General features: G+C 41.0%; 1 protein-coding gene across 3 annotated transcripts in view; it reads left to right on the forward strand.

The window, feature by feature from the left end:
* Positions 1-22,771, forward strand: part of Nacalpha (nascent polypeptide associated complex protein alpha subunit) — a 74,835-nt gene extending 52,064 nt beyond the window's left edge. For all 3 annotated transcript variants that reach the window (XM_067147667.2, XM_067147666.2, XM_067147665.2), the window contains exons 5-6: positions 19,375-19,536; positions 22,532-22,771. In XM_067147667.2, coding sequence (XP_067003768.1) covers positions 19,375-19,536; positions 22,532-22,546 — 177 coding nt within the window. In that variant the 3' untranslated portion in view covers positions 22,547-22,771. The remainder of the gene's footprint in view (positions 1-19,374; positions 19,537-22,531) is intronic.
* The last annotated feature ends 3,771 nt before the right edge of the window (positions 22,772-26,542 follow it).

The following is a 26,542-nucleotide window of genomic DNA, read 5'->3' on the forward strand; positions in this document are numbered from 1 at the left end:
TCTAAGAATTCGAAGGGCCGCATGTTTTGATGCCATTCTGCAGATTTGAGAAACACACAGGCACTGCACAACCGGTTGTTGCGGCTAGCGATGCATAGTAAAGATGACATAGATATTGATTCCCATAGGGAATCTGAAATATTTGTCCTGAATGAGTAAATTTATAATACCAATATAAATGGTCCGTTATTGGACATTATAAATTTTCCAGCTAACTCATCAGATTCCCTATGGGAATCAATATCTATGTCATCTGATGGCCAAGCAGGCATCAATTTTTGATAATGAGACAAAGTCTCTTAGTGCATTGGCACTGCCGCTGGCTCCAGTTAGCCTACGCAGTGGCCTCCACGGTATGCACTAGCCAGCGTATTGGTAGGTGTGCTAGGTACCAACTGATGAGCCCACCCTAGCACACGAGGGCGAAACGCTGGCAACCAAGAATGAGTTAGCTGGAAAATTTATAATGTCCAATAACGGACCATTTATAGTGTAGTAAAGAGGCGGTCGTTTATTGTCAACGAGGTCTGTGCGCATGTGAAAGGAAGCAGCGTGGTTACTGCGGTAGTTGCCAGTGGTATCAATTAACTTACTGTTAGGCCGCGAATGCAACAACCCTTAAGTTTTCGCATGAGATTCTGAGAGAAAAAAAGTCTTTGGTTCGGAAAAATACGGCATCACTCCAGAGATTCCTGTGGCAAACACCTCAGCTTTCTTCTTCAAACAGCGTCACCTAACCGTATATGTAGCCTATCATGAAAATATATTTGAAACGCGTGTAGAGAAGTAACCTCTACGCGAAAAATTTACATGTAAATAGCCGTAGCTAGACGTGAGAAGATATGAAATATCCTCTGAAATCAGTGATGTACTCTGCCATATCTTGAGGTGTATTACATTGTTACTTAATTTCCGTATATAACATTAAAAGGAAGATATCGTTTACTTCAGTCTTTATTTTTAACGAGTTAACTGCTATCGGCCACGTTATTTACGCATTCAATACGAAAACGTGTTATCCTCTTTCATTTCGAATTTTCTTTAGAGAACAGCAGTCGATGGGTGTTACTAATCAACTCCAACATCGCCTTTGAATGTCAACGAGAGAGATCGCAAGTGCACAAAGTGAGAAAACTGTACCGTACCGAAGATGATCGATCCCATTTTGTTGCAAACATTTCAGTTTTCTTATTCAAACAGCGTCATGTATCCTAACTTAACCGTACTATACATGTGATGAAAACACACTTCAAGCGCCAGTAGAGAAATTATAACTTTCTCGCTATAAATTTGCATAATAGCCTTCCGTAATTTAACCAGACACAACAAAATATAAACTAACCTCTGAAATCAATTAAGCACTCTGCCGTATATCAAAGTTTTTCCCATTCTTAACTGCAGTATTTAGCCTCAAAATTAAGCGGTAGTTTAGTCAGCCTTCGAGTTAACAATCGTTATCGGACACGTTATTTACGCATTTATTACGAAATTATGTTCTCTTTCATTTCGAATTTTCTTTACAGAATAGCTGTCAACGGGTATTACTAATCTAATCCGACATCGCCTACGAATGTCGACGAGATAAATCGCTAGTGCACATAGCGAGGAAACGATGCCGAAGGTAATCTATCGCATGCAATATCATCACTGGGGTGTATAAATATTGGTAACGGAAAAAATCGTGCGTGCTTAATCGCTCGTAATAACGGATGCGCCAGTGATAGGGTTCTCGCTGTAACCGAAGGACGATACACAGTTTAATATAGGAATTTTGAAGGGACAGAAAAAAGTCGTCGCTATAACGGAGTTGTCGTTATATGCCGTACTCGCTATAGTGGACTTCTACTGTACCAGTAATGCCAAGCCAAACAACAGTCGGCCACAAGTAGTTTTTAATTCTCTAATCTAATGAAATAAAGCACATTAGGTGCAAAAGCGCCCAATATGATGCCGAAATCCATTTTTATCTTCCATTGTAATTTGGTCACCTGTATGCTGTTCATAGTCAGTTTATGGAAATCTTGTACTGCGTAAATTAGGCCTACATCGACTTTTAAAGATTTGTTGAACTTCAGAATATGGTTTTGAATGTAAGTATCGATCTTCAAGTTCTCAAATGCATTATATTCAATTCTGCCTGTCACTAATCACAATCAAATTGGAAAGAGAAAAAATATCATTAATACTTCCGAAGTTACGATTATTCTTGACCTTGAGCTCAGCTGGAAAGCGCGCTCTCTGTACAAGTCGGTACGAGTGCGAAATGATACAAAGCTTTTACATGTAACGTGTGCAAATAAAACTACTTGCAGTTTTGATAATATTTTAAGACAAAAACATCAAATTCCCAGTCTCATATTAGGACGAAAACAGTAATAGGCAATCCCAAAACCTCTGATAGCTTTATGTCTGTAAGGTGCAACATCTGCTCTGATATCGTATACGATAATATTAAATACTAAATTTGTGTTGTTACTTAAGGAGGAGCCGTTTAGATTCCTGCCTGAAAGGTCCAGTGACTATACAGTGCCCTGAGGGAAATGCTGAAAACCTGCTCAGCAATACACTCGGGGAAAAAAAAAGTAAAAAAAATAAACATCTAACCCTGGACATCATGTAGACGTTTTGCAAGTACGAACATTTGACTAAATTCGTTCTGTCTTCAAATGGAGCTGTTGAAATGCGCTCTCTCGCCTTCCAGTTGTTGTGGACACACTGCTTTATGGTTTCCGAGGATTCTCTAAACAATATCATCCGAATGCGGTGCTAAGATAGTCCCTTCGCAAGTTCACAGCTGATCGCTTTTCCAGTGCAGTACTTCCTCAAATTACCGCAATGACGGGACGTTTAACACCAAGATCTGTAAGTATGCCATAGCCATCCTTTCATGAGATACAGTTTCTTGAAAAACGCGTGAACGAGGATTTAGCGTTGATGGGCCTGAAATTTCTGGACGGTTGATCCGGGAAATTGTTTCTTCGAGGAATGGATAGTGCTGGATTTTTACTACGTGATTTCTTTAGGATGCTCACAGGACCACGTAATTTGAACTAACAATAAGAGAAAACTTTGTTTCTGGGAACGTATAATCGAGGTTCTACGAGGGGTGTTTGAAAAGTCCGTGCAAAAATAAAAACTACTTACGTGTTTGGGTTTGTTTTTTTTTTTTTTTTTTTTTTTTTTTTTTTTTTTTTTTTTTTTTTTTTTTTTTTCGACATAGTCTCCTTTTAGGCTTATACACTTTGTCCAACAATGTTCTAGTTTGTTGATCCCCTCCGAATAATAGGATTTGTCCAAGTCTGCAAAATATCCATTAGTGTTTGCAATCACCACCTCGTTTGAATAAAATCTTTGTCCCGCCAGCCATTTCTTCAAATTAGAGAACAAATAGTAGTCTGAAGGAGCCAAGTCTGGAGAATAGGGGGGGTGTGAAACGGGTTGGAATCCTATTTCCATTAATTTTGCGACCACAATTGCTGAGGTGTGTGTTGGTGCATTGTCGTGATGCAAAAGGACTTTCTTGTGGGCCAATTGCGGGCGTTTTTCTTGCAGCTCTGTTTTCAAACGGTCCAATAACGATAAATAATATGCACCTGTAATAGTTTTACCCTTTTCCAGATAGTCGATGAGGATTATCCCTTGCGAATCCCAAAAGAAGTCGCCGTAACCTTTCTGGCTGAAGGAACGGTCTTCACCTTTTTTGGTTCAAATTCCCCCTTGGTAACCCATTGTTTAGATTCTTGTTTGGTCTCAGGAGTATAGTAATGTATCCATGTTTCACCCACAGTGACGAAACGTTTAAAGTCCTCTGGATTCTTCTGCAACAGCTGCAAACCATCCTTGCAACACTTCACATGATACCGTTTTTGGTCAAGCGTGAGCAAACGCGGCACCCATCTTGCGGATAGCTTTCTCATGTTCAAATGTTTATGCAAAATATGTAGTTCAGTCGAGATGCCCACAGCATTAGCAATCCCACGCACCTTAACTCTTCTGTCATCCATCACCATATCATGAATTTGATCCATGATTTCTGGATTCGTAACCTCCACAGGCCGTCCAGAACGTTCAGCGTCACTTGTGCCCATATAGCCAGTCCGAAAATTTTCAAACCACTTATAAACTGTTCTAATTGAAGGTGCAGAATCACCATAATATTTATCAAGCTTCTCTTTAGTCTGCTGAGGCATTTTTCCTTTCATAAAGTAATCTTTAATCACCACACAAAATTCTTTTTCATCCATTTCCTGAAAATCACTCGACTTCCTTGATTCACAAGAATGCCAAACACAAAGAAATAGACCAATATGGCTGAAACTTGGTGTGCGTTCATTCAAGAGATGCTACTAACTAAACATGATCTCGATACGCGCCGGTGGTGCCATCTTTCGGACTTTGCACGGACGTTTCAAACCGCCTTAGTACTGTATATTGCATGTAGGTGGGTTGGAACTTCAGTGGCAGTACTACTGTGGATGCAAAACAAAATGGAATTGATCATTGTCCCTTATACCACTTCTTAGTGTATGTCTAACCTACCTCACAGTAAATGGACTCTCCCGATGCAGCGTGCATGCACTGTGGTGAGACTTCGTCAATCTTGTGCAAGTTGGCACTCTAAACAGTTGTGTATTGTGCGTTTGCCATGTTGATTCACGAAACAGGAATAGCGAAGTTGGCTGAAATTTCAATCTGCCCCATGGCCACCCAGCTAAGCAATGCCATGAAGGTCTTCATAAGGCATATAGGAAAACAGCATTACCATACGGAAGATTGGCAAGGTTGATTAGTACATTTAATAAAGAACGAGGAAGCCTAGTAGACATGGCTTGATTGGGTCACCCTACTGTCAGTGAAGAGGAAGTATAGGATGTTGCCATACTATTATCAGCCACAGATTGACATCAGACGATACACAAGTTGGGTCATGAGACGAGTTATCACATAAGACTATGCTGCATTTTGTTCTAAAAAAAAAAGGCTGTTAATAATAGCAGGAAATTGCATTGTGGCGGGTTCCCTGGAGTTGATGGAGGTGCTGTGATGGATACGATGCAATGACACTTGCTTAGTCCACTATTTTTGTGAAGGATATACTTTCTTACATCATATTATTGCACTTGATAAGATATGAGCCAGATCATATGAACATGAACTTCAATGCCAATTTAATTAGTGGCATCATTATGGGCCACCACATAAAAGTTCATCAAAACCCCTACTAAGTGAAATTTATGATGATTCTGGTCTGCAACTGCAATTGTGCCATTCTAACACATACTGTTGCAGTATAATCCTTGGGGGGTTCGGAAGTGCTTCTCCATGCACCATATTCACTGGACTTAACCCACTATGATTTTAATTTGATCCCAAAGAGGAAGGAACCACTTCGTGGCATCCGCTTCCTGACTTTTCACGAGATTCTGCAGGCAGCAGATCGCTCGATCAGAGACATCAAAAGAACAGGCACTGCTACGGGGATTGTGCGACTTCCACATCACTTTCAACAAGTTCTAGGCAACGCTGGTGACTACTTTGAAGGAATGTAGACATTTCACACAGGTATCACTTTTTTCTTTTTAGTAAATGAAAAAAATGAAATGGCTTACGGCTTTTAGTGCCGGAAGTGTCCAAAGACATGTTCGGCTCGCCAGGTGCAGGTCTTTTGATTTGACACCCGTAGGAGACCTGCGCGTCGTGATGAAGATGAAATGATGATGAAGACGACACATACACCCAGCCCTTGTGCCAGCGAAATTAACCAATGATGGTTAAAATTCCCGACCCTACCGGGAATCGAACCCGGGACCCCTGTGGCCAAAGGCCAGCACGCTAACCATTTAGCCATGGAGCCAGACGTCTTAGTAGTCCGAGACCTTGGAGCAAACCGAGACGTAGTCTCAACGATGACGCGGGCATTGCGAGGCGCCTGCATCTGTACTGGCCAATATCAGGATTGTGCTGTGAAACCAACAGTATGGTTTTAGTAGTAAATAAGTAGTCACTATTGACGTTCCAACCCTGGTAATTTCCTACTTGGCTATCTTGCTATCTATCTTCAGAGATATGGTTTCTTGGAAGTAAGTAGTTTCACATTAGGTCACTGTTTGAGTGCAGAAAATTGACAGGCCTAATGATCTTTGTAATTTAAAAAAAAAAAAAAAACAGCTTGGTTCCAGCCCCTCAGACAAAAATCAGCATGCAGCTGATCTCTAGTTCTTACAGCAGTCGGCAAAGTAACATTGCTGTGATGCAAAAGTTTGCAAAGAGCTGCAGACTAGAATGTCTTCAAAAATGACAATACTGTGTTTATATCCTAGGTTATAAATGTCCTGTCCAGGAGATCTACTCTCCAGAAATACTCCAGAAGCCTGGTCTGCAGGAGAGTGGTGTGTATGGCTGTGATGTTAATGCTTGTTTTCAACATACAGGCTAGTATTTACTGAAAAGCATTCCTTCACAACTGAAAACTTGGGGGGTAAAACTCTTTTTTGCTGTCATTTGAACTGTGGTAAAAGTTTTAAATATTATTGTAAATTTATGATTTAAGGAGTTTTTTTTTTCTTCCCACAGTAAAAGTGTGGTTGGAATTACTCGAATATCGCGTTGCTCTAGATCGTCCTTCATATCATCAGATTTCTTCATTTCCTGCTGGGTTGGGTTGTGATATTTATGGCACTTTTCTCTCTCATTTATCCAACCAACATTTTTCCTCAACTATGTTCCAACCCAGGTTTGTTGTAATACTATTCTTGATTGTTTTCAACCTGCTAGTCTCTGCACTCCTTCCTGCTATCTGGGTCTCCATCGATCACTTCAATATCCTTCCTCTGAACATGTCTAAGCCATCTAAATTTATTTTTTCTCCATTCTGTCTTACAAGCTGTTACACTCTTGATTTCCTTTCTGACATCTTCATTTCTTACTCTGTCCTTTCTTGCCACTCATCGTACATAAAAATTTAATTTCACTGGCCAGGATTTTATTCTCTTGTTGTCATTGTCCAGATCTCCACTGCATATGTCAGTATTGGCCATTAGTACATCTTCATCACCTCTTAACACTTCATTGATACTTCCTTCCTCCACACCAGGTTTCTCACACTGTTTCCCTGTTGCATCCTTCTTCTGAACTCCATGTTGCCTTTCGTCCTGCATCATTGGTTTGCTTCCCTATTTATTACCTGAACCACTCTACAATTTCAAGGTTTTGTTTCACTAAGTTTTATCATTCTTTTTCCTTCTCTTTCTCCTTGTGTCAACACCCTTGTTTTACTCTTTTCCACGCTGTTTTTTTCTTCTTTTTTTTTTTCCCTTATTACAATCTGCTTTATGTTGCCCCAAGACAGATAGGTCTTGCGACAACAATAGGATAGGTAAGGGCTAAGAGAGAGAAGGAAGTGATCATGGCCTTAATTAAGGTATAGACCTAGCATTTGCCTGGTGTAGAAATGGAAAACCACATAAATCTACCTTCAAGACTGCCGGCAGTGGGAATCGAACCCAATATCTCCTTAATGCAGCTCACCCCCTACGTTGCCCAAACAGCACAGCCACCTGCTCAGTCATGCTGATTTTCATTCCATAGTATTCAATGATCTCACTCAGCATGTCAAGTTGCCCTTGTACTTCCTCTGTTTGCTTCCCACACCACAATACAATCTGTAAAGAGTATTACCTTTAGCTCCCTATCCCCATATTTTTCCTTTCTCTCCTCCACAAGCTGGATCAAGTGGCTCAGACGGTTGAGGCGCCAGCCTTCTGACCCTAGTTTGGCATGTTTTATCCTGGCTTAGTCCGGTGGTATTTGAAGGTGCTCGGTACCACAGCATTTCTGGAACATAAAGCCAATACCATTATCTCCTTCACCATTTCGTCTTTAACCATTATGAATAACAGTGGTAACAGCATCATCCTTGACGTACAGTTTTATTTGAAAACTACTCTATACTCCCTAGATGTTTCTGGGCGCAGATGCAACTATTTTTGTACATTGCTTGCACATATTCTTTCATTTGTTTTTCAAATACTTTCTGCTGCATTACTTTCCATACTATGAACATTAAGTTCTTTAGGCTTTTACAATTGTGAAATTACCAGTGTTTCACCCCAGTGTAGCAGTAGACTTAGTTGGATTGCTTCACCTTTCCAAGATGCTGGCAGCTAGTGCGTCATTGAGTCACCACTGCAAGCCTCTTATGTAGGACAGTGAAGTGACGGTGCACTAGAGGGAGCCTGTGCCTCCACTTGTATAAATGCTTGCCTTTGACCTTTATATGAAAAATATGGTTCCTAGAAGGAAAGCATAATTTGAGAGAGGCAGGAACCTGCCCACAACTGCAATGCTGCGAGCCTCTGCACACCCAGTGTTCTTGCTCAGATGCGGCGTTCAGTAATGTTGGTAACCGCTCGCCTTCACTTGGGCGTGAGAATGTTGTGTCCTATGCCTCTTGTATGGTCCTGCTGGCCTCAGCAGCGGACGAAGTGGAGGCGTGACGATGGATGGTGAAGGGACCTGTTTCCTATGGCAGGCCCACCGGCTAGGTGAGAGCCCGTGTTTGGCGGCCTAAGGAATTTTGGTCGGTGGTCACTCTGCCGGCCAACTGAGCAAAACAAGTCTGTGTCCCGCGGGCCGCACTCAGCAGCGGGGGACTACGGCGTTCGGTTTCGGCTCTCGAGCCAGCCAGCTCCCTGGTTGATCCTGCCAGTAGTAATATGCTTGTCTCAGTGCAAGCCAAATTAAGGTGAAACCGTGAATGGCTCATTAAATCAGTTATGGTTCCTCAGATCGTACCACTGTACTTCGATAACTATGGTAAATCTAGAGCTAATACATGCCAACAGTCCCGACCAGAAATGGAAGGGACGTTTTTATTAGATCAAAATCAATCTGTCTGCTCGTACCAGCGACATATCTTAAATGTCTGCCATATTAACTGTCGATGCTAGGTTCTATGCCTACCATGGTGGTAACGGGGAATCAGGGTTTGATTCCGGAGAGGGAGCCTGAGAAACGGCTACCACATCCAGAGAAGGCAGCAGGTGCACAAATTACCACTCCCGACACAGGGAGGTAGTGTCGGAATACCACGCTGTCGGTTCATCGCTTGTCAGTGTCTAACTGGCATGGTTCATGGGACGTCCTGCCGGTGGTGGTAAGTCGAAAATGTGCAGCCACCGTCGTTAATTTGCATACAAATTTTTATTTTTCTATTCGGCCTTTTCAATACAATTGATTTTGTGTTGTTAGAAGTTCACATTCCACCAGTGTGTTTCTTTGTCTTTCACATTTCCTGGGGGTTTTTCAGTCTTTCCAACTTTCAATTTTCCTATCACAACTCTATGATCTCTACCAAAGGCTTCTTCAGGCATGGCTGTTACATCTACAAGGTTCTTCCGGTGTTCTTTCTCTATGATTATATAATCAATCATGGTCTTTGTTCGTCTGTCTTCCTAATCATACCTTGTAATCTTCTGACTGTTCTTCTTCCTAAACCAGGTGTTTCCAACAATCATTTGATTCCTCATGCAACACCAACAACTCGCCTTCTGGATTTACAGTTCCATATCCAAAGGGCCCTATAACATCTTCCTTTCCTTGTCTTTCCATTCCAACTTGTGCATTTAGATCTCCCATCAATAGTACTTCCTTATCTTCTATCTGTCTCTCCACTTCCTCTAAGAAGTCCTCTAGATGTTCATTTATGCAACCAGTTTGTGGGGCATACAACTGAAGTAGATCTTTCACGCCATTTTCAAAGTGGAGTCTCATCATCATCATCATCCTATCGCTGAGGTACTTTGTATATTCCAGATATTCATGGATTTCTCTTCTAAGTATGATGGCCACTCCATTTTTTGCTTCAGGTCCTCCGCTGTAATACAGCCTGTATCCTTCTCTCAGAGGGATCTCCCCTATACCCCTCTTCTTGGTCTCGCACAGTCCAAGTATGGCTATATCTTTTTCTATCATGAAGTCAACCAGTTCTTCTGTCTTTCCCGTCAGTGTCAGTACATTAACTGTTACAATTTTGATGTAGTTTGGTGCTGGTTGCCCATTTTTCACAGTTCCCCCAGCACCTGAAGAGCTGCGCGTCGCTTTTAACAGGGGACGCCCTAACCTTTTCCGAGGCACCATATCTGCTTTGTCCATATAGGCTATTGTTACGATGGGCTCGCCACACCCAAAGGCATTTTATACCTACTGCCAGGTTCAAAATTAGGCCGCCCCTAACATGGAGACAGACGCCTTTCGTAGCCACTCCTCTGGAGTACAGACGCTACGGGTATGCCCCTTCCGCCATCTCCGCCGTACCGAATGGGACTCACATAGGCAGGGGCAAAGTGAAGGAAAAGAAAATGGCATGGAAAGCATGGAAAACATTTAAGACTGAAGAAAGTAGAAGAAAATATGTGCAGGCAAAGAATTTGGCCAAGAAAGTAGTGGAGGAAGAAAAGAGGAAAAGCTGGGCCTTATTCACACAGACATTGAGAGATGATACGCAGGGCAGCAAGAAATTACTGTATGGTATCTTAAGAAACAAAAAGAGAGATCAAGTAAACACCAGATTTGTGAAGGATGAAGGTGGTATAATTTTAACAAAGCCAGAAGAAATAAGAAATAGATGGAGAGAATATTTTCAGAAGCTGCTGAACATAAGAACGGATGACAGTCATTCAATGGACGACCAGGAAAGGCAATTAGTTGACGAAGAAATGGATAAAGAAATTACAATGAATGAAATTGAAATGGCAGTAAGAAAGATGAAGAATGGAAAAACTGCTGGAATAGATGAAATTTCAGTGGAGATGATAAAGGCAGCTGGAGCTGTAGGCCTGCAGTGGACATATCGGGTTCTCAGGAATGTCTGGGAGAATAAGGAGGTCCCTGAGGATTGGCAAAAAGGAATAATCATCCCAATTTTCAAGAAAGGTGATAAAGTTTTGAAGAACTACAGGGGAATTACTCTAATACCCCATGTTGCTAAGATAATGGAAAGGATACTGGAAAGTAGAATAAAGTTGAGGGTTGAGAATCAGATACAGGAAAATCAGTTTGATTTCAGAAGTGGAAGGTCAACAATAGAGCCCATTTTCATTATGAGACAACTAATGGAAAAGCATTGGGAGTACGGGAATGATATGGTGATGACATTCATTGATATTGAAAAGGCATATGACAGTGTCCCTAGGACGAAAGTTTGGGACAGTCTGGTGCAAAAAGGAATTGGACAGGAATTAATAAAAATGATCATGGCATTGTATAAGGAATGTTGTAGTTGCGTGCAAACACAAGTTGGTTCAAAATAATTAGTGGGCTGAGACAGGGGAATGTTCTATCACCAATCCTGTTTACAATAGTAATGGATGACATGAGAACAGCAAAAGCAGTATATGGAGGAAGAGAAATGAACATGATGTTATTTGCAGATGATATTGTGATTTGGGGAGAAGACGACAGGAAGGTTCAAGAACAGTTGAATGTGGTGAATAGGAAGATTGAAGAATGTGGATTGAAAATAAGTGTAGAAAAGAGTAAAACTCTTGTTATGACTAGAGGGGAGAAAGAAGGGAAAGGTCAGATTAGACTTGCAGACAAGCCCCTGGAAGTAGTGGAGACGTTTAAATACCTGGGGAGTGAATTAATGGAGAATGCTCGACTGGAAGCTGAAATTAGTAAGAGGATTCAAGCTGGAAGCTGTTTCTATCATAGTGCAAGAAACATGTTATGGGACAAAGATGTGCCAATGGAAGCAAAGGAAACCATGTACAAGATGTATTACGTACCCATAACAACTTACGGAGCAGAAACTTGGACAATGACAAAGAAGGATGAGAGTCGAATACAGGCAGCCGAAATGAAATTCTTGAGGAGTATGATACAGAAGAGTAGAAGAGACAAAATAAGGAATGAGAAAATCCGGGAAGAAATTGGAGTGGAAAAAATGAATGATAGAATAGAGAAGAGCCGACTAAGGTGGTTTGGGTACATAAAGCGAATGAGCGACGAAAGAATGCCAAAAAAGGTGATGGAAATGCAAATCCAAGGAAGGAGAGGCCGTGGACGACCACGGTTGAGATGGAAGGATACCATCCAACGCAGCATTATAGAAAGAAACCTGGACTGGGACACAGTGTTGGAGGAGGAGTGGTGGAAAGACCGAAGAAAGTGGAGACGAACCATATTTGCCCCTACCCAGCTACAGCTGGATAAAGGGAAATGATGATGATGATGATGATGATGATAAGTTCACATTGCTACAACACTACATTAAAAGGAACATGTTTCACTTGGTTTCAAACATCCTCAGCCTTTGTAATTTATCTGAAGGTTAAGACCTGTCATTGTTAATTTGCTTATAACTAATTTGTACTTAATTATGATTCTGAAAACTAAGTGGTAAAGTATGTAAACATAGGCATTTGTAAGCACAATGGACAGTTTAACAATTTAAATGACAGTGCTAAAATTGGGATATTTGTTGATTCTAATAACATTGACATCCAAAACACAGTAATATCTTCACAATAACGAGATTTGGCTAAAATTCTAAAGTTCTTTGTTTTTTAAAAACAATTGTTAGTTGACGTATTGTATTAGAATTTGAGTCGTAAATTCTGTTAACTCAATAGTGTCTAAAGTTTAAAATCTTAAATGCGTTGCAAATATTCTGCTTCATGTGTTGATTTGAGGCATGCTTCTGTAATCTATTAGTTGTAGACGGTGAAATGCAACTATTGGTCGTTTCCTCGAACTAGTCTTGATTTTTAATAATACCAATATAGGCTAGGCTACAATTAGCCTACGCAGTGGCCTCCACGGTATGCACTAGCCAGCGTCTTGGTAGGTGTGCTAGGTACCAACTGATGAGCCCAGCCTAGCACATGGGGGCGAAACGCTGGCAACCAGGAATGAGTTAGCTGGAAAATTTATAATGTCCAATAACGGACCATTTATACTGGTATTATGACATATTAATTGTCATTAATACCTGCTGCGTAGACAGATTTCGGAGCTTGGGGTTTCTGTTCCTTAGAATTGCAGCAAAGAAGGACACGGCTCTGCCTAACTGCTTAGTATTGGAGGGGGAGGCTGTTGTCCAAATCGGAGAGCAGTAGTTTGAGAGGTTGAATGATCGTGAGGAAGAAGTGACAAAGAGCAATGGGGTCAGAAATTTCTGTGAAGCGATAGAGAATGCCTAGTAATTTCATAGCCTTGGTTGTATATGTTTTTGTGTGGGTCTTAAATTGTAATATTGTATCGAATATTACACCTAGGTCGCGCTGTTGCGTAACTACGGTGATGGGCTTGTCGAGTAGGTAATATGATATCGGTAGAGGAGATTTACATAGTGTTATGGTCATGTGACTGCATTTTTGTGGATTGGGAATAAGTTTCCAAGTACGGCACCAGTTCGAGAGAGCATTAAGTGAGGACTGTAGCAGAGCTGCATCTGCTGGACTCCTGATCTCCCTAAATACCTTGCAGTCGTCAGCAAAGAGTAGGGTATTCGCTGTTTCGTTGAGTTCGGACGGCAGATCGTCCATAAACAAAGAAACAGCAAGGGGCCAAGAGTACTGCTTTGTGGCACACCGGAGGTGACTGGTAACCATGAGGATAAAGTGCCTGATATTACCACTCTCTGCCAACGGTTATGTAGAAAGCCAGCAAGAAGGGCCAGAAGACTGCCACGTATATTAAATCGTTCGGAGAATTTATGGAGCAACAGAATATGGTCTACAGAATCGAAAGCTTTCGAAATGTCTACGTAGCAGATATCCAGCTGTGATTTAGCTGCAATGGCATGCAATGCAAAGCTATGCAGAGTGGCCAGGTTTGTTAGACAAGATCCACCTGGTAGAAAATCATGCTGCTTGGTTGAGATATACGGCAAAGTGAATGTGAGGAGATGCGGGTGTATAATTTTTTCAAAGATAAGGGACAGTGTGGGGAGGATAGAAATTGGTCGGTAAGATGAAACATTAAATTTGTTGCCTGATTTGAAAAGTGGAACAATATTTGCCTGTTTCCAGGTAGTAGGAAAATAGCCCGCGGCAAAACATCTGTTAAAAATTTAGAGAGTGGGACGCAAAGAGTGCTGGTAGTATTTTTTAGGAAAGGAGGACCTATAGTGTCGCCACCTGTAGCTTTGTTGGTACGAAGAGTTTGAAGAAGGTTATGAACTTCACTTGATGTGGTAATTATGCTTGATAGGGTTCTGTTTGAAGCTGTACCTACGTGAGGGAGCGGTTGGTTTTGTAAGGGAGGGGAGAAGTTGGAGAAGAAATACCTGTTCAACAGTTCATTGCAATCGGCGCCGTCTGCTGTTGCATCGTTGTCGTTCACACTGACAGGAATCCACTCCGTCCTTCTCCGTGTGTTGATGAGACTCCAGTAGCGCTTGGGATTGCTGCGGACGTTTTCAGTGACAGCAGGTGTTGATATATGTTTTCTTTTTACAATATTTAAATGATGGTGCGTCCCTTTGATTGCTACTACAATGCCTCGTGGTACTTGTGGTACTTGTTACATTACCGTGGTTAATCCGCATGCGGTTCCTGCGCGCCGTAAGTGGACCCCAATGAAATCCCACCCCGCTGCTCTTCATTGAATGTCGAGGTGGGCCTGGCATGTTTACTTTGAACAAATTGGAGTGCTTAAGGCAGGCCGGCTGCGGCTGAATACTGAGTGCATGGAATAATGGAATAGGACCACGGTTCTATTGTGTTGGTTTTAGGAACATGAAAGGTAATGATTAATGGGGAAAAGCGGAGGCATTCGTATTGCGACATTAGAGGTGAAATTCTTCGATTGTCGCAAGACGGGCCTAAGCAAAAGCATTTGCCAAGTATGTTTTCATTAATCAAGAATGAAAATAGAGGTTCAAAGGCGATCAGATACCGCCCTAGTTCTGACCATAAACGATGCTAGCTAGCGATCCGCCGAAGTTCCTCCAATGATTCGGTGTGCAACTCCTGGGAAACCAAAGCTCTTGGGTTCCTGGGGAAGTATGATTGCAAAGCTGAAATTTAAAGGAACTGATGGAAGGGCACCACCACGAGTGGAGCTTGTGGCTTGACTCGTCACGGGAAACCTCACCGCGCCTGTACACCGGAAGGATTGACAGATTGAGAGCTCTTTGCGCCGCATATGAGCATGTACACTGGATGTGCAGAGGCTCACGGCATTGCAGTCGTGGGCAGAAAACCTGTCTCTCTCAATTAAATTATGATTTCCTTCTAGATACCTCATTTTTTTTATATAAAAGCCAAGGCAGGCATTTATACATGTGGAGGCACAGGCGTCTTCTAGTGCACAGTCCCTGCATTGTCCTACATAAGAGGCTTGCAGTGGTGTCTCAATTACGCACTAGCCACAAGCGTCTTGGAAAGGTGTAGCAATCCAACTGATGAGCCTTCTGCTACACTGGTAACTTCACGATGAGGTTGTAGGTGGGCTGCTGCAGCTGCAATGTACTGTATTAAAGAGACAAAAACACTTCTATGGATACCTCTATTGAGCACACTATACACTATTACCATTCACCTTGTTAAAATTAAGAACGTACAAGTTTTTGAAACTTTAAATCAATATGTAGATGTAGCAATCTCTAGCACAGAACAGTAAAACTTAAGCACTTGATAAAGTCTAATGTTTCTTTGTTTTGTCCATTTCGGTTTAGCAATGATATTTTCACTATGTGCAATTAAATCCTGGGTCAAATTTACCTTTTTCATCGTTTTCTTTATAACAGAATTCTTTCAGTCGCTTAACAAAGCAGAGACCCTCACTGTACGAGGTTATTGGCACCACATTAGTTCCCATATTTTGTTCAAAGTCTTCGTTAGCATCACCTTCACTCCCGCTTTTGTCAGAATCTTCATTTTTGTCCTTCTTCCCTTGGATTGACTGAAGAATTGTTTTCGTGTCTCCGCTCTCACACTGTTCGAATATCTGAATCAATTTTCATATAGGTGTTCACTTGCACACTGTAACCTGCTGCATTAATCAACTGTTGTGTTGTTTTCATGCTGTCAGGAAGGGTATCTGATTTTATTTCGGGATGTCCACCACTAGCAGGAAACCCAGCTTTCAGAAAGCAGTTATGAATTGTTGAGGCTGTAACGTTTTTCCATGCATTGGTTATCCACGAAATTGCTTGGAGAACATTCAATCCCTTTGTCAGCGCGTGAAGGGTTACTTCATTACCGTTAAGTTCTGGTACTGTGTGCTTCATCACTGTAACCGTCTGTACATAACCTTGAAGTTTTTCACTCCTTGGTCAAGCGGCTGAGAAACTGATGTTACATTTGGTGGAAAAAAGACGATCTTCACATTTTGCCATTTAATTGTATCCGGATGCGGTGCTGCATTAACAACCCTTTTCGCTCCTGGCGTATCATTTTTCTGTCCGATTGTCCTAGCCACTTTGTCATTATTTGTCTGGATGTCCATATTCTTAAAACTCCTTGGTTTTGCAGCTTTTCCTATCACAAGGGCTTCTCCCATTCTCCACTCATACTTGCACATAACAAGGCCATAAGACGTTCTTTTGCATCTTTTCCACCAGTACAACGATTTTCTTTGAAACACAAGTTTTGTCTGGTAAAGCATGGGAAAATAATCCAGTTTCATCGGCATTCAAAATATTTTCTGGAGCATACCCGTCTATGATTGAAGGTATTTTTTCTTGCCAGTTCTCAACAATCTCCATATTAACACTGGATGATTCTCCGGAAATCACTCTGAAGTTGATACCATGTCGCTTTCTGAATCTTTCTAGCCAGCCATTCGAGTCTTTGAAATCTCCAATACCTAATTCTGCCGCGAATTCTAATGCTTTTGCTTGTATCATTGTTCCTGACACAGGGACATTCTGACTTCTTATTTTTAGCAAACCACTAGCGTTGCCTTGTCAATAACAGCTCCACTACCACTTTGAAACAAGAATTTTTTTTTTTAAGGAAGAAGCGCTTTTACAGATACATTTTTACCGATACTATTAATGGAATGCATATCATCCTCTTAGCAGCCCAATACGGGGTCAGGGATGAAGTGAGATTATATTTTACATATTTTTACGGCCGGGTGCCGTTCCTGATGCAAACCACAGTCGAGAAGATGATTAATATGAAATGAATGATGGTGAATGAAACTGTATGAGGAAGTGGAAGGAATTGCCTGTGGCTTATGAATAGGAACTGTCCTGGCATTTGCTTGGGAGTGCAAAAGGGAAACCACAAAAAAAAAAAAATCTCGGAACAGCTTACGGGGTTCAAACCCACTCGCCTGCCGAGTGCACAGCTTGGCTCCATAGCCGTAGCATGTTAATATGCGCAGCTACTGAAATGTAAAATTGTTGATCCAAGAACTGGTATGATCAAAATCATTTGCATTTGGGGGAAAAAGTATTTATCTGAGGAGGGGGTGACAATTCTGCATGAGATTCATCATTACTATTTTGTCTCACACTTTCTTGTAGTTCAGTATTGCCACTTAGATATTTCTCCATCTACTAGTACTAAACTTGTCAGACTGCAGTTATCAGACTGTGCCTCTTATATAGGGCTTCTGTTCTGGATTTTATTCAGGAATTTCTTGGCTTTTCTTCCTTGGTGTACCCCCTGCGGGTGGGGGACGCACATGCAGAATACCCCCGCGGTATCCCCTGCCTGTCGTAAGAGGCGACGAACAGGGGCCCAAGGGGCTGTCAACTTGGGAGGGTAGATTGGCGACCACGGGGCCCTTAGCTGAGTCTTGGCATTGCTTCCACTTACTTGTGCCAGGCTCCTCACTTTCGACTATCCTATCCAACCTCTCTTGGTCAACGCCGTTCTTTTCCGACCCCGGCGGTATTAGAGTATTTGAGGCCTAGAGAGTCTTTCATTTTCACGCACTTTGTGGCCCATGCCTTTCTTCATCCGTTACTTCATCTTTCAAAGTGACGGATCCCTTCTTATTTTCTCTCTCTTCTTACCCCCTGTGGGTGGGGGACGCAGACTAATAATACACCCACGGTACCCCCTGCCTGTCGTGAGAGGCGGCTAAAAGGGGCGACCAAGGGATGATTGAATTAGAACCATGAAACTACTTTTGATTCGTACCATCCTGCGGGGAACACCATAGATTGCCTGTACTTTCGAGTAGTACCACTATTTTAGGTACGAAATAGGTTTGTGATTAGTAGCAGCCAAGAGCCTGGCCTGGGGTTTTCCAGTACCCGTGCGTCGTACCCATGTGAGCAACACGCGGGTCTGGGCGTTGCCTGTGAGTTGTACCACTATATGAGCGACATCGTGGGTCTGCGTTGCCTGTGATTAGTACCCACTATGTGAGGAACACCACGGGAATACCGGCACCCGTGACTAGTACACCTAGGTGAGGAATCTCATCGGTTTGCGTTGGCTATGAGTGGCTCCATTGTGTGAGAAACACCATAGGTCAGCGTTACCTGTACGAAGTACAATACTTGTGAGTAGTACCATGTTGTGTGGAACACCGTGAGCAAATACCATGGTTCTACTTTACTAGCGACATGTACCATTCTGTGGGGCTGTAGACATGGATTTTGGATCCCTTTAGACATCAAGCATCCTCGATTCAGGATTATGCTTTATAAGTGGTCCCTTGGTCAGTAATAATATTAAGGTTTTTTTGTGTCCATCCATTCATTCTTCATGACAGTTTCTTATTTTGGTCAGTGGATGATTTTGAATTTTTGTTGCTATTTCATTTTGTACCATTAGGGACCGATGACCTCGATGTTAGGCCCCTTTAAACTACAAGCATCATCATCTTCCTTGGTGTAATGTCGTCGGTAGCAGATATGTTCGGGCCTACGTGGTATCTATGATCATAGAGGGTCAAGTCTTTAACGGTCTGATACTGTGGTTAACCATTTTGAATCCCATTGAAAATTTTGTTACAGTCTTAATGTGGTCGGTTGGATGGGAGAGATGATGGTATACCATTCTTAATCAGTAGCTTGCATACTAAAAGCCTGGTTTCAATTCCAAACCTCTCCACAATGCTCCTATGGAGTGAAGGCATCTGAAGCTGGTGATGGTGATTCATCTGTCAGCTCCAGATTTTTAATATTTTTCTCCCATGTCATGAGAAGTAAACAAGATCTTGCTAGGAATTTTAACATTGATTTTCATTATGCTCCATTTAACTTAATTTTTAAGATGTTCTGTAGTTAAGTGAGAGTCTCATGAAGATTTTTTATTCGAATGTTCACTTAGTGGAATCTTGGTGAGGTGGATAATGTTATGCTCTTTCTTCAGTATATTCCACTGATACTTTTGTTTTAGAACTATTGAAATGTGTAATTGTTTCATTCATGTTGTTGATTTTTTTTTTTTTTTTTTCTAGGTTGTGGCTCCAATTCAGGAGGAATCTGAGGAAGAGGACGTTGATGAGACTGGAGTAGAGGAAAAGGATGTGGACCTTGTAATGTCCCAGGCTTTTGTGAGTCGTGGAAAAGCCATTAAAGCCCTCAAGAATAATCAGAACGACATAGTAAATGCTATCATGGTTAGTATGATTGGTCTTATTAAACTAACAGCTAATTATTAATTTTTGTCCACTTCCATGGTGTTAATCATTTTAGGAGGAATTTTCACTAGTCCTATCTCCTCCCTTTACAATAGCCCACTGGTGCAAAACATATGGATACTAACAGTTCTTCATTACACACATTTTAGTTACTTGCATTAATACACTATTACTTTTATGGGCCCTATTGCAAAATATGTTCATATTTGTTCTCCCTTGCTTTTCATACTGTTTATTACTCTGTTGTAGCTTTCATAAGCCCCAGTGGAAAAGTTTTTTCCTCGCGTGGGAAATGGTAGATACAGCTTTCACTTTACATTGAAACAGGAACGCCCATGCTTTAGAGAGTACGAGAGAAGGGTAGTGAAATGACTTCATATTTAAAGTGGAACTTTCAGTTTATTTTTAAAAAATGCGTGGAAATTATCAGACGATGGGTTTGAATGTTCTCGAAGATGTGGAGAAGGCGTTGTTCTGCGGCGTCAGCGTCGTCCCACGTTGTCGGCATCGGCCCACGGCGGTTGTTAGCCCTTGATGTTGAAGGAGAGTCGAACCTGGGGCGGTCGTCTGATGATAGTGCAGCGTGGAATAGTTGTTGAGTTTTGTATTCCACTAAGTCCCATGAAGGGAGGAGAGAAATGTAACACTTTCGCACAGAATGTCAATAGAATCTGATGCGACGCTTCTCTACCGCACTGCACTGCAAATTATGGCGAGACACTGTTTACTGGTCGAACAAGTTCCAGCGGGAATGGTGTTGGACGCACATTACTTTTGGAAAAGAGATGGACTCAAAATCACAGTTCTATGAAAATGATTAATATTGTTCGTGCAATAGTCATTGTCGAACTCTAAGTGATAGATGATGAAAATAATCCCGAATTTTCAGAGATACAGTGCAAAAGAAAATAAATTAAGTCCTCACAGACACAGTCTTTGTACTGTTTGAAATGAGCACATGCAATGTTCTAGCACACGCACACGTAGAAATAGGTTAAAGTTTCTGCGAAGACAGAAAAAACATTTTATGACAGTCTTGTGAAAGAGAACCAAGTTCTATTACAACACAGTCTTGACAAAAATCACGTAATTTCTCAGGAGATAACTTTTCCACTGAGGCAATATTACACGAAAATGTAGACACAGTCTTTATGAGGGGAACTGACATAGTCTCTTGACAAGAAATAAGGGCACCGTATTTCACGAATCAGCACAGTCTTTGAAAGGAAATATCGGCACAGTTTTATGAAAGTAAATGTTAGCACAGTTCTGCGAAATGGATTAACACAATCTTTTGAAAACGAAGGTTGACACAGTCTTATGAAAAGAAAATGTCGGCACTGTTTTTCTCGCGGAATAATTCACACAGTCTTTGAAAGAAAAGTAGGCGCTGTCCTTTATGAAACAAATAGCACTGTCCATAAAAAGAATTGTACTTTCACTAGGGCACAATTTCACAAAATAGCCTAACACAGTCTCTTGTAGAGGAAATAATTAAAGCACAGTCTTTATGCCCTAAGTCCTTTAAATACAGTTTCAAAATGTACAGTCTCTTCAATTATAAAATTCACAAAACGAAATAATGTTACACAGCTCAACAGACAGACCGATATGAACAGTGAATAAGCTTTCGCTTACACCCGAAATTAGAGTTCACAGAGAAGGCTTTCAACACTCGTATTACGCACTTTCAAAACCCCGGTCCTAAGCCGGACAGAGTAACGAACCGTATCACATAGCGAGGCGACTGGTTCACGACAATGTGCTCGCTCGCACACACACCGACACATTCAATGACACCTTGACTTCCTCGAGGCTGACGACCTCCTTTTATTGCCCAAGGTCGGACGGCGAGATTGGAAATATGAGCATCTTAAAAAATTATATCTCGGCCATCCTTCCGCCGATTTTAATGAAATTTTGGGTAGTAGTATTTGTTGTCCAGGCCTGCAAGGTGACGTTCTCCAAAAAACGATCTGACCTTCCATTCGTGATGAAACGACATAGAATCGAACGGAACTTCGGTGTGACGGCACTTGGCCTTGGCTGGCACTCTGTAGCAGCGCTTACTTGCACGTTGTCCTCCATGATGCCGGCGCACTCGGCGCTCTTTTTGAATCCATACAGTCGGGTGTTAGCGCATTCCTCTCAAGAAATACTTGAACGCGAATGCTCGCAGGGCATTCCCGTTTCAACATACACAATGTAAAATGCACTCATCAAGAACAAAAGTATAAAGTTGCTTCATGTCACTATTGGTTAGTTTTAATTGGATATTTAATTGCACATTTTGTTTAAAACGTTCCTTCAGTTATCTCCTGGAGCTTGCAGAAAGATTTAATCTTTTTGCTCCCAGGTTTTTCCAGGAGGTATGCTTGAAGACTCTGCTTTTTTTTTAAATGAAATTACACAGTATTTTTTAAAAACTTTTTAACATCTACACATTAACAGATATTACAAGAAAAATTAGACATAGCATAAACAACACACTTATCCAGGGAAAACATAGTTCATAGCCATAGCTTATCTACGAGGTTGACCTTTTTTTTTTTTTAATGCAGAAAAATGTAATTCTAAATTAAATAATAGGGTACTTTTACTTTGGATCACACGTAGAAATCTTCATCTAACCTCTTGCTTAACAATATAAACTTCCTTTTTGCGGTAAACAGGTGAGAAACTCTGAATAAGTGAAGGTCAACATCTGGGAGTGAACTTGGTTCAGCAAGTTTGTGCCAAATATTGAGGAATTGTAGAATTATTCAAGCTTTCAGTATGTGCTATATATTAACACTGGCAGTCTCTGCACTGGACGTGGGTAATGGTATATCATTACCACGATAGTACAAGGATTAATGACAGGTTTTATTGCTTCAGGAGCTTTCTCCTTGTTAAAATTTAACTGTTGTATGTATGTCTAGGGTACCTTTGTTGTCTTGCTTTACACTCACATTGGTATTTCTTCTGTTCACAGGAGCTGACTATGTGATGTAATCAAGAGATCCGCATGTTTCCGTCTTGTCTTCTTGCACCACGGTTGCAGAACAAAAATCATCATTTTTCTGAAGAGAGTCTCATGTTTTGTTCTTTTCTGTTAGAGTGGTTTTAATGTGTTTTTAAACCCATTCATCTCCAGCGTGGAGCGAGGGAGAGAGAAATGTACATACTGTCTGATATGATTTAAGAACTTATTAAAAAAGGAAATCTTAGTACATTTTGCATGTTGCGATGTCTAGTCTGTTAACCCCAGCCCATTGCACTTCCCAGTATTATATTCTAACTGCTTTCAGAGTCATGAAGGTACCTGTCGATCGTGTAGCCATAACTTATGCCTGTTGCTCACGGTAAAATTTTCTGTCAAATTTATTGTACAATAATTTAATTTTATAAAATTTCTGTTGCTCATGGTCAAATTCAAATTTTATAAAACCTTTGATACAGCTTTTCATAAAATAGGACATGTTCTATTCCGTAAAATTAATTTTACAAAACGAACCAATCAGTGAAGCTGACATCACGATGATGCTGGCGCTACGTTGTGAGAAGATTGTAAAGCTTGATTGTAAACAAACACTTCTTTCTAAAATGGCATGATCCGGGTGGACTAAGGAAGCTGCTAGTGTTTTACTGGACGAATACCAGAAATATCCTTGTTTGTACGAAGTTAAAACGCCACTTTACCACAACAGAAATGCAAGAAGAGAGGCAAAAAAACACAATCACCGAATTTCTATATGATTGCTGGTCTTCTAACCTCAACTAATTTCGACCAAGGACAGCAATCCTCTAGCTTCTTCTCTTTTCTTGATCCAATCCAGAGTCCAGCATTTCATGGCATTTCTTTTCTTCCTTTTAACCACTGTACAACATATAATTGCAGCTAAAGCAGCAAGTTTTGCTTTGTTTGTTGGAGCCATACTCTCAAACACACTGTAAGTTGAACAGCTGATTCCTGGTTTAAAAGTTTATCGATACATGGCAGCACATACACTTCTTAGTTCAGAAGTGAGTTCATAGATGGCCATCCTGATGTTTCCACGGATTTTATAAAATAATTTTATCGTGAGCAACACAACTTGTTTTCACCAAATTTTTATAAAATTACTTGTACAACAAATTTTACGAAACATTTTACCGTGAGCAATAGTCATTAGTTTTATTTGGTCCTGTTCTTTGTGTGCATCTTTATTTACAGCATTAACTTGATAAGTTGTTTCCCCTCCATTCCATTTCCTGGCGTCACTATAATAATCTGCTTTTTAAAAAATAAAATTTCACCTTTTGTATTGTCCTTGACGGATAAGAACAGTATAGAGGAAAGGAGCAATTTGCTTAGCTGAAGACTTAAACCAAACTGTGGATTCGACATCAGTTTTAAGTTAAGAGGCGTTTTAACTTCAGTATCACGGAAAGGAGAGAATATGCCTAGAAGCAGCACTGTTAGAGACGTGAAGCACAATGGATATATTTGTGAAGTAAAACAGGACTTGTACTGTGTGGTCTACATATGTAGAATAAGACTTTAAATAGATGCTAAAAGTTGAAAAATGGTAGTACAGTAGAACCCCTTTTTAATTAATCTCAGGGGGATTTGATATTCTTCCATTAAAAATTGGTTTTCCTTAAAAGGAGGTTCATGGAAAATAGTCTGTGTATCACAAGAAATAATAATACATTTGTCTTTAACTAATGTAATGTCACGAAATAATAAATGAACATATTAATACAAAAAAACTCAAAAGTAACACAATAACAGAAAATATTACAAAACAGCAGACGTAACAAATTCCTTAGTTGACCATTGGGAGCACAACCTGCAGCAAGGAAAAGAGAAATAGGTGTGTTGGACGAGACTCTCGAGACTGAAGCCTGTGCGACGTCCCAGTAACTACGAGTGGAAACTTTATAGTGTACCATAAGCAGTTATTGCGTTAAATAACGTTTTCATATGAAAACTTGTGAGCCGATAAATTTTGTCAAAAGCCTGGACAAGTACTGCATGTTCAACTATGAACCCTTTAATACCATTAACGAAAGTGAAAACAGAATGTCAGTATCTTAAACGGTTCAAGACTTATTTGAGGTGGACATCTTAGCTGAATATCCCTTATCTGTTAATAACTGTAGATGGAATATATACCTATGTGGATACCTCGCAATAGTTGTCGACAGGGTAGCTTCTTGTGGTGCAGACCAGGCCAGATGTGTTCTGTGATGATTCCCTTCATTGATGTGAGGCTTTAAGTGTCGACTCATCCCAGAAGTATTTCTGCCAACGTACTTTACTTTTGAAAAACAACACAGCGGGCTGTGCTATGTGGCATCTCTTCAAAATAACGGATATTTACAACTTATGTTGCTTTTTGAACATTGTCTTAAAGCTGTCGCGTACAGTTAGACACAATTACACACTGCACCGTCATATCGGAAGCACCCAATTATGACACAAATACCCTAACAGTGTAAGGAATATAGTTTTCTTTTTCACCAGAATATAGGTAAATGCAAGCAGTGGTCGTAGGATATTGAATGTGGGGTCTGATAACGATGTACACCTACTCGTCAAAAGAATTTGAGCGAACTCAGGCAATTCAGATTACATGATTCACTCATGCGTAATGGTGGTTGCATATGCAGCAAGGCACATCTTGCTCCGTCTCGAGTTCGTATAATGCACGCCTCTAGTATCCAGGTAGGTGTGCCTACAGTAGCCGTCAGTTTCTGTACTTTTCCTTCGCATTCGTGTACTTACCGCTGCGTACAATGCCAGAATGCGTATCCTTTATAATTGTTACACTGCGTCAAAATAGACCTCTAGAAATGAACGCCCTAGTCACTTGTTGAGGAATGGAGAAGGCTTGTGGTTGGCTATTTGTATACTTGGCACAAACAATATTCAGCTCCGGCTGCCTATATGCCTACGACACTGTTCGCCACACAATGCGGAGACAACGCTCTTGAAATTTCTTCCAAGAAATAGTGCCTGCGATAGTCTCGAAATGTCGGACCTCGTTTGACTGCCCATCACTAGAAATAGGTATTACTGACTTGCAGTTGTAAATTGAAGGAAAAGAGACCTAACATGATTTTAAAGAGGTTTGTGAAAAATAGAGCATGAGAATAAGCATATTAACCTTCACTTTCTGAAATAGTCCAGTACAGGAGTTTGCTTCCTCTTGCCCAGGTGTCTCACGGAAAGAAGTTTTCTCCCAATTTGGTTGAGACTGTTGATGAAATCTTCATCAATGTTTGAGGAGAAGTATCGGCAGACAGTATCCAGTCCCTCCACTGCTGCCCCAAAAGTTTGTTCTGCTGGATCCTCTTCTTCCTTTTCAGTACTTCGTCTTTTTGGATCATCACATAGGTCTCAAACATCCATTTATGGTTCTGAGGTTAGAATATCATCACAAGTAATAAATTCTTCGAATGTTGCGACACTCGAGTCCTTTGATCATCTGGGTATCCCAGCAGGCGTGGTAGGACTTTGGTGGACAATATGCCTCCATCGGTTCCTGTCATAGAGTTCCTCTCCTTTCACATCCTGCAGTGTTGTTCCTTTCTCGATAAGGTCTGCATTTGGAGGGTACATGGGGAAAAAGAGGAATGTCATTGTAAAACAAAATGTGAATTAACACTACCCATATATACTTTATGGTCAGGAGAATGTCCAACCAAGTAAAGGGAATAGTCACGGAAATAGAACAAGTTTAAGAATACATGTACAATTGATGAAAGGGGTATGTCAGTTTGGTATGTGGCAGCACTGTTTTACACGACGCTGAGTTAATAGATGATTCATCTTACCGTGTGTTAGTTGTTCATGACTTGTTTAGCATGTGGTTTGCATACAATGTCTAAAGAAGAGATTGGTAACACAAGGCTGGCATCAACCAAGGGGAGACCTAGCTTTGGTCGAGTGAGTGAAGTAACAAAGAAACTTAAGGTACAATCTTGTGAACAAGGGGAAGATTGTCGTTGCAATAGG

Source organism: Anabrus simplex, chromosome 5 (assembly GCF_040414725.1).
Source record: "Anabrus simplex isolate iqAnaSimp1 chromosome 5, ASM4041472v1, whole genome shotgun sequence".
Lineage (NCBI taxonomy): Eukaryota > Metazoa > Arthropoda > Insecta > Orthoptera > Tettigoniidae > Anabrus > Anabrus simplex.